At 31.8% G+C, this 10,072-nt stretch overlaps 1 protein-coding gene across 1 annotated transcript; it reads left to right on the top strand.

The window, feature by feature from the left end:
- Positions 1 to 4,705: 4,705 nt before the first annotated feature.
- LOC145724963 (uncharacterized) lies at positions 4,706 to 7,565 on the top strand. The gene is given in 5 exon segments (XM_081973481.1): positions 4,706 to 5,250; positions 5,310 to 5,539; positions 5,724 to 5,814; positions 5,869 to 6,155; positions 6,310 to 7,565. Coding segments are annotated over 5 exon segments (1,410 nt in total). The 5' UTR covers positions 4,706 to 5,122; the 3' UTR covers positions 6,984 to 7,565.
- Positions 7,566 to 10,072: the final 2,507 nt, after the last annotated feature.

Below are 10,072 nucleotides of genomic sequence, written 5' to 3'. Positions count from 1 at the left end.
TTTGATGTTTTTCCAAAAAAGTGACAGTTGCAACGCTCAACATATTTTTGTACTATGTTAAAACCGTATTTCATTTTGCAATGAAACTTTGGGTTATTGTAAATAAAGGATCGTTTTATTAAACTGAGGGTGCGTAATGACTCATTTGTATACAGGGTCGTAAAAAAAAAATCAAAAACTTGCCACTAAAAAAAATGAAAAATCTCAAGTTTTTTAAATAGAAACCCACATTTTTTATGACGGAATCATTTTGAGCATTAAAAATTACTCTAAGTTTCAATTTACTTGCCTATACCTAAATCCAACCCATTTCGTTTTATTTGAGAATAAACATTTTTTTATTATGCTGCACGGTTGGGATTATGTGGTGTTCTAGTTGGTCATGCTTTTGACACACGGTGATATTGGAGACCTGCAGGGCATGTTAATAACACTAGTTTTGAGTGTTTTGACAACTGCAAATATGCCGTCGCGGTTACGTTATTCAAACCAAGATTACTTAAATCTGTTTATTATTTACGGAGAATGTGATAAAGTTGTGAGTAGAACATGTGAGGTATTTGCCGCTCGTTATCCAGAAAAACCAAAGCCATCACCAAAAGCTGTCAAGCAAATAATTGAAAATTGTAAGAATACGGGATTTGTGAAGATAAAAGCTATTAAAACAAAACCAATCCTTAATAATACAAATGTAGAAATTGCAATTTTGGGCTATTTTGTTGCAAATCCAACTTTGTCAATAAGACAAGTTTCCGTGGAATCAGGCATATCCAAAAGCTCAATTCAGAGGATTCTGAAGAAACATAAATTTCACCCTTTTTCATTTAAATTAGTGCAACACTTAAAAGAGGTTGACTTTCCGAAGAGAGTTGTTTTTAGTGAGTTTTTGCTGACTAGTCACTATGGAGATGAATTGTTTTTGAATAATATTATTTGGAGCGACGAGGCCAAATTCACTAAAAATGGAATGTTCAATAGACATAATTCACACTACTGATGTGACATAAATTCACACGTAATTAGAGAGAGAAATTTTCAAGAAATCTGGAATTTTTATAATAAAAAATGTTTATTCTCAAATAAAACGAAATGGGTTAGATTTAGGTATAGGCAAGTAAATTGAAACTTATAGTAATTTTTAATGCTCAGAATGATTCCGTCATAAAAAATGTGGGTTTCTATTTAAAAAACTTGAGATTTTTAATTTTTTTTAGTCGCAAGTTTATGATTTTTTTTTGACGACCCTGTATACAAATGAGTCATTACGCACCCTCAGTTTAATAAAACGATCCTTTATTTACAATAACCCAAAGTTTCATTGCAAAATGAATTACGGTTTTAACATAGTACAAAAATATGTTGAGCGTTGCAACTGTCACTTTTTTGGAAAAACATCAAATATTTCGAAAACGGCTAGAGATAGGCATAGGGCATTCTATACAAAAGTTGGGCAAAATTTTGTGAGGAATCCAAATATGTAATAATATATAGGGTGTTCTATTTAAAATAAGAAAGTTGTGATCGACTTCCGGTATAAACGGAAGTGCAACCATCTTGAAAATATTTTAGTTGGATTGGGCATGCCCACATCAGTATCCTGCCAAATTTTCAAAATTCTCCTATTTATACTTTTTCCAATATCAATCGATGTCTTTCGTCGTGGGACACCCTGTATGTCTAATGCGATAAACAAGACAAAATCACTAGTTGAAGCAAAAGAACCTAGAAGATGCAATTAGCTGTTAGCGACGAAACAGTAGAACAGGTGATGTTCTTCAGATACTTAGGGGTAAAAATAACCGCCCATCAAAACAGTAGATCTGAGGTAAAGAATCAAATAGATAAGGCCTCTAGAATAACCGGATGTTTGAAAGACATTATATGGAAAAACAGGTTCCTAAAAATAGAAGCAAAGACCAGAATATATAAATCATACCTAAGGCCAATAATCACATATGCCGCAGAAACCACGGCAGACACCAGTAGAACCAAGAGCATAACCCGAACGGCAGAGATGAGAACGCTCCGAAGTATCACGGGACACACGCTACGTGACAATATCCATCCAAGAAATAAAACGAATCTACAGGACATTGTAATATTGACGAGACAGAGAGGGCGAGAGTGGAATCAACACATCAGAATCACTTTCAGTTTTAGTTACAAGACTGATGAAGACCCTCACTGATGATAGTCCATAAAGTATGAAGTTAAGCACAATGAAGCTAAATCACATTACTTTTGAAGGAAGTATTTGGCCTCTTTGTGGTTGTCCTTCTACAGTAAGGAACCTTACCTTCAAAGATCTGGCAGGCCTTCATTGTCCACTATTTTCATCACTGTAAATCGTTGGAAGTCTTATGAAGAGGCTTGAGATAAGTGATTCGTCTTCATTAAATTTTTGCAAGCAAAACTAGAGTTTTGTTAAAAAACTTAGCTACAAAGTAAATAAGCTAAGTCAAGACATTGAAGAGGTTATAAATGTACCATATTTTTAGGCTGTGACTACTGAAGTATCTTTATCACGTTTTCGTTTTATTTTCTTTGCATTATGTGGGTAGGAACTCTAATTATTACTAAGAAAACTTGTTTTGAATGTTTTATTAGAGAATGATGGACCGCGATTTGTTATAATTTTAGAAGGTTGGTAGCACTGCGGCAGGTGAATTTACCTTAACGACCGCTTAGCGCAAGTTTTTAAATTTCCGAAATTAAGAGCCGGTTTTGTGGATAGTGTGGATAGCCGAAAATATAGCGAAGTAAAACCATACAGGCGCAAAAAATAAAACTGATTTCTCACCGTTGAATTATTGACTAATAATAGTACAAAATTTAAAAAACGTATTTACCGCACGGTTGTAGATCAAATTTCAAAAAATTTATTTAAAAAATATAGTCAGATCATAATATTCGGAAGCAACGTTGTTCTCTATGGGAATGCGTTATGGATTAATTAAAAACAGTTTCTAATTATTTAAAATCACAACTTTCTTCAACTTTACGTTAACAACAATGATGTACAATTGGTAATAAATAGTAAATGCTAAAGCAACCCATCAATAAATGGACATATCATGAAAGTTTTAATACACTGTGCAAAAATTAAAAAAACTTTGCAACTAAAAAAACAAATAAATTAAAAAATACAAACAATCTAAAACCTAAAGTAATTGAGAGACTTATGGAAAATTCATTTACATTTCCGAAAGTACCGAATTCTGTTTTATTTAAAAAATTAGAATAATTTGTTTTGCAAGTTTAATTATTCATGTCTTTAAGATTTTTTTTTACACTAGAAAATATACTAAAACTCGATTCCTTGAAAAATAAGCTGAATAATATATAAATTATTATACTTAACATATCTAAATGAATTCTTTATAATAAAGAACAATAATCACATGATGATGCAATTCTTCCAAATGTATCATTTTTATTTTCTACAAGCTCTAGATTTCAGAATAACCTGGTTAATGTGCAACTTGAATGCATTAAATTTTTTTAAATATTTCTTTAAATAACTTAACTAAAAACTAAACCAATAATTTACAAAAGTGTCTATCAAACCATAACGCACTATTTTTTGTATTATCACATTATTAATTATTGTTTCTCAGTACTGAATTGCCCGTTGGTTTAAGGAAATGCGTATAAGTCAAAGTATATTTCTTCAAACGCTTTTATGACAATCGGCCTCAACATTAGTAAAACCCAAAATACACATGTAAAACTAATTTTTTGTGAATTTTACTAAAACTGATATTAAATTACAAAAACAAATAATTTTTCAACTGGAGCTTAACATTTATGTGTTCCTTACAGTATTTCCCAACCCTCTCAAATGTACGACATCTTTCTAGTAATTAATAAAGTTGCACATGAGTGATAAAACGAACAAATTAGTTTGAAAAAAATACGAATATAAATATGTCCAAACTATGGACCACAACTTATAATCCCCTACACATTCAAAAGCCTTGTACAAGATATTTACATATACACTGTATACCTATACATTACGTATACTGGGTGTCCGGTTCTTGAGCCCTACCATGGGAATACCGGATATTTGAAGAAAATTGGAGTAAAGTTGTTCAATTTGTAATACTACTATTGCCACTTTTTCCCTTCTACAACGTGACAATACCTATTTTGTTTTACATCTGACGTTTTAGTTTTTAGTTCATCAATGATCAACTTTTATTCTTCTTACGTGCACCATATTGGATTTTATCACATTTGAATTGACCAATATTTTTTGATTGCAATAATGTGACATATTATGGTTTAGTCCAGGGTCAAAAGCGCTTTAAAAATAACATACTAGGTAATACTAACATTCAAGGTAACCCAGTACTTCATTAGATCAAGTAACAACAGTTCATTTGATGCATTTGCAGAATAATGATCAGGCGACATAATGCTAGGAATTGTATTTATTAACTAATGCCAAAAAGGCTATTTGGTTCGGTTATTATATGAATTTAATAAGATATCCAGTAATATTAAAGATTGGTAGAACATTAGTGTGTTCAAAATGTTATTAAAACAATATGTAAAATGTGAATTTTAATTTGTATTGTGCCGTCTAGTTACTTTACTTCCAACCCGTCCAACAGTGGATGTTATGGACGTTAATGGAGATCTGGATGTACAGTTGCCGTCGAATAAAATCGTACCCCAATTTGTTGCTGTCTAAACTAGAGCTCGATTCAGATGAGAAAAGGCCACCGCATCATCAATGACGCAGTTTTTAAAACTATTTCTTTCTCCTTCTACAGTTGCCGTCGCATTAGATATAATCAGAGGCGTCCTATTAAAATATTCCCGAAAATAAATTCTTAAGCGGTCAAAAAGCCACTTGGCAACGTAGTACGGTTTTTTACTTGGGCACAATTAAAACAAATGCGGGTGCGGCCAGGGACAGATGGACCCTTTTACATGCTTTTACTAGCCGGCACTCTAAACGATGTTGCCAAGTTTAAAAAAATGTAGTGGCGGACAGGTTGAGTTTAAAAATTAGGTTAGGTTAGTTTCCGTTTTAGTCTGGTGTTTTGGTTGTGTTGTTGATGGTCGCAGTTTGAGTTCACGTGTTATAAGTAAAAATCGTTAATTTGTCATAATGTCTCCAAAAAAGATTGGGAAGAAAGGTGTTGTGATACACAGCCAAGGGCGTGAAATTGTAAGTAACGTCTTAGAATTTATGAAGAAGGAGGCAGAAGGAGTTTCCATTCCTTTGAATAACTACAGGTATTGTCTTTGATTAAAAACGACGAAAACGTTGAATAATATAATAAATATCATTTTAGAGAGAGAACTATAGCAGCTACAGGGGTGTCTAGATCTACTGTGCAGAAGATATCTAGAGAAGCACTACATGTTGAATGGGGAGGGCCAAGCTCATCATTTCACACTCCTACAAAGAAGGGACAGATTAAAAAATTAAAATTGGATAACATCAAACCTGATGAAATCAAAAGAATCAGAGAAATTATTTATGATTTCTATATTCTTGAGAAAAAACTTCCAACATTAAAAGGTAAGTTTATAATACATTAGGTATACCTACAGAGTCTTCAGAGTTTTTCTAGCAGAACTTACCATGTTTTTTACAATTAAATGTAAGCCTAGTTTGCTATATGTATAAACCTTGATAATGTGTTAATTGAAAATTTAAAACAACAAAATTTAGACTAAAATGGGATTATTTTTTATCTTTACAGGTATTTTGCAAAAAATTATTGACCAGCAAATCTTGACTGAATCCATTAGTGTAAGCAGCTTAGGGCGATTGCTTAAGAACATTGGATTTTAGTATGTTTTACATCTTGGCAATCATGTACATCAAAATAACTTTATCTTTTGTAGGTGGCAGAAGACACCAGACAAAAGAAAATTCTTGTGTGAATCATATGACATTCGCTTAAAACGAATAAATTTTTTAAAAAAATTGGTGCAATACCGCTCAGAAGGTCGCAATATTGTATATACAGATGAGACATACATTCACAGTAGTCATATTCATGACAAAGGATGGTATGATGAAAGTTTTAAAGGCTTACAAAAACCAATTTCTAAAGGACAACGCCTTATAATAGTGCACGCAGGTGGAGAAAAAGGATTTATTGAAAATGGATTGCTTATATTTAAGTCAGGTAATATTTATGTACACCTCAAACCTACTTAAGTACTTCCTCCTGCTTAAATAAAATAAGTTTATATAACAAGTAATTAATAAGTTTAACCACATTTTACACATCATATAAGACACATAATGTTTGTACTATGATTTTTTTTTTTTTTTTTTAGGTTTAAAAACAGGAGATTATCATGATGATATGAACCATGAGAATTTCATGACTTGGGTAAAAAAGCAATTGCTTCCTAATTTACCTGACCGCTCAGTCCTTATTATAGACAATGCAGCCTACCACAATGTTACTGTTAACAAAAATATTACAACGGCTACTAAAAAAGGAGATATGTTAAGTTGGCTAGTGGAAAAAGGAATCCCAGCAGATCCTCATTTAACAAAGCCAGAGCTGTATCAAATCATACAAGAAAATAAATTTAGATTTCCTCCACAATATAACTTAGATAGGCTGTTAGAACAACATGGGCATCTTGTGTTGCGTTTACCACCCTACCATCCAGAATTAAACCCAATAGAAAAAATTTGGGCTTTGGTTAAAAATTGGGTAGCAGCTCATAATACCACTTTTAAATTGTCTGATACCGAAGCTTTAACAAAACAAAAATTTCAAGAGGTGTCTGAAAAAGAGTGGTTTGACATTTGCCAGCATGTAAAAAAGTATGAAGAGGAGCTCATAAAAAAAGAGCATATTTTTGATGATACAGTGGACCAGCTTATTTTTACTGTTAACACTGGTTCATCTGATGATAGCGATGAAGATTCTGGTGATGATGATGAATGTGATGCCAGTTTATCCGAAGAAGAATTAGGATGCTCACTCCTAGACTAAGTTTTGGATTTTTGTTTTATGTTATGAATTCGTAATTTGTATATGTATATGTATTTATAAATAAACAAAATTATCAAATTTATAAAAATATATGATTATTAAATTTAACAAAGATAACAAATTTTAAATATTACCTCTTCTTCATGAAACCCTGTATATCAAAAACGATGCAAAGGCAAGCTGAAAGTTACTTTGAGACTTCATTTTCAAGGTCTAGCTGCACTGTAGGACCTTCAAATTAAGAATAATTGAACAAAGAAACCAGCTGCCTATTTTTATCTTCCAATAATTGATTAATTGCCCCAAGACAATGTTTTTTTGTGGTTAACATTGCCCTAAGTTAAGTTATATAATTTGGATTTAAACTAATTGGTATTTAATATTCTTCATCAATCATCACCCTGCAGCTACAGCAGAAAAATAATTTGCACAGATCTTTTTAACCGAAACACACTGTATGTTTTTTTAATTTACCCTTTGCTTGTTTTCTTGTTTATTTTTTAAATTAATATTTAAAGAAATGGGACCAGAGACCTAGGCCAATTTTGTTCTCAAAGCGTCAATATTATGTATGTATATGTATTTGGTTTGTTTTATAAAACCTACTTACCTATCCTGTTTTAATACAATTTATGAAATGAAAAAGCAAAAACTACACCTATTTACGTTAATTAAATTTCATTTCACTGAGCAGAGAATAGCACGCCATTGACTCGCTGCATCAACTTGGAAAGTAACGAAGGCAGCAATATTTAAAGCGAGACGTACAGAGATCGTGACATCATCGTTTGATGACGGCCGTGGCCTTTTCTTAGCTGATTCGAGCTCTACCCATTTACCTACCACCTACAGTAACGTCGGTTTTTGATTACATGTGTCCGTAATTTTTGAAATGCCACATCAACATTAACCCTAAATCAATGAGTATGACAAGGTTAATTGTTTGCAGGTAAGCCTGATTTACTCAACTATGATAAAGTTATTGTCAATAATTGGGGTACGATTTTATCTGACGTCAACTGTACGATCATTCTGAAAAAGTAACGCTTTATTGATCTAAAATAGTTTTATCATTGCCACATTGCCGCTTGTATTAAAAAGGAGCAGCAACCTTGTTATTTTAAATGGAACACCCAATAGATTCTTATAAATTCAGAATCGCCATCTGTTTCTAATCATTTTTTGTTAATACGACTTATGTCTTGTGCCTATCTTTGACCGTTTCCAAAATTTTGCTACATTTGATATTTTTGAGTTTTAATTGTTAGTATTTGGTTGTCTTGAATCGTAGAAAGAAAACACAGTTTAATAAGAGCTGAGAATAGTATATTACATACTCAGGTGGAAAGTGTTTGATTTCTATCGAAAAATTATGTAGTTGACCTCTATATCTAGACAGAAATTAAACTTTCCGCCGTGGTTTATACTATTATATTTTCAACCATTTATCAGAATTCTATCAAACTTTTAATAAATCATTCAGTTGAAATGTTAATTGCTAGTAGTCTCTAACAATAAGGTAAAATAGGTGTACGAGTAGTTATGACTTCAACCATAATAAAGGACTGGTGATTTGTTTACAATCTTGACAACGTCATTATTGTGCTATTGTGTTTTTGATATTTTCAGCTGAAATTTTAAGAAAAACTGTAGATGACATTTGTAAACAGTAAAATCGGAAAGCTTAGTTTGAAATGATTTTGTAGTTAATTTACAAAAAAGTCACAATTACTATAGTGTCAGTAATCGCGTTTTCAAATGCCTTAAAAATACAATGATCGTCATTTTAATCAATTGTCGACGTGAGATTTTATTATCGTTTCAATTTTGTAGTTTTGCAACAAATACCATTATTTTCAAAAATTTGAGTTTATTTTAAAATCCGTAAGTTTTATGTATAGAAACAGAATATATCATTTTAATGCAATTTTAAAGGTCTTTTATTTTCAATAATAATACACAGGGGGTGTTATTTAAAAAAAAACATAACTTTTACACCAAGTTTCATGAAAAAATATTGTTGGTGTTAAAAACGTAAATTTACACCCTGTATAATTTACAAATTTACAATTTCTTCTCGTAATAAATAGTAGCTAGCAAATTTTATTAAACTGTGAGCAATATGTTTTCTAACATTCAAGATAACCTAATACGAACAATTTAATTGATGCAGTGTTTTCAACGGAAAAAACATTAAATCTAGCAAAATCTCGGAAACGGTGAATAGGTTAGTTAGTTGTATTGGCATAAAATAATTAGAAACAGATTTGTTTGCTGCTTCTTTTGAATACAAGCGGCAACACTACAATGACCTATTTCAGATCAACAGAGCGGTACTCATTACTTACACACAAAAATTTTCAGATATTTTTAAACGTCAAAGGTACCATCATTCAGTGTTGGTATATGGTGTTCACAAGAAAAAACCAACAAGCTGATGATGGCTGCGAAAAACTGAAACATGTATCTATCTCATGATATTACCACGTTGTAAAGGTGGAAAAGATGCAGAATTATTTTCAATTATCTCAGCAAACCTGTATAGCTATTGCCACAAAATTTGAAACGTTTAAATCAAGAAGATCAAGTTATCCATCTTTTCACATAATAATGACGGCTTAAAATGTCAAGCTCAAAGTTTTACCGCACTTTCGATTATTTTCCTAATGGAATGAGTGGTCAAATGACACCTTTTTTGAAGGTCTTTTCTGCACTGGAGCATGTCAACCTTTAATTTGTACGTCATTTCTTTCAGTAGTTTTCGAATAACCGATCGCCAATTAAATATCTGGTGAGTTTATTTTTAACGCTGTACAAAATTGTGTTTGTATCTCAACCGACTCCACCTTATTGGTAATTATCACATACAGAAAAGCTTACCCAGATATTTAAAAACTTTATAAAAGAGACCAGACCTAAACACATAATGTGAATTATTTAGTTTTACTCTAGTTTTAGTTTTTTTCTCTTCCATAATAAGATTTTTTAAGCACAACAGTAATGTTTGGCCTTACGGCATACTAATTTTTTAAACTTGGGTCTTGCTGTCTCCCCTTTGAAGAAAGACAACCGGCGTTTCACCTTGTCAT

This window comes from Ips typographus, linkage group LG1 (genome assembly GCF_016097725.1).
Source record: "Ips typographus isolate SLU linkage group LG1, UJ_Ityp_2.0, whole genome shotgun sequence".
Taxonomy (NCBI): domain Eukaryota; kingdom Metazoa; phylum Arthropoda; class Insecta; order Coleoptera; family Curculionidae; genus Ips; species Ips typographus.
Note: the sequence above shows the minus strand (reverse complement) of the source record. Positions and strands in the feature narration are given on the sequence as shown.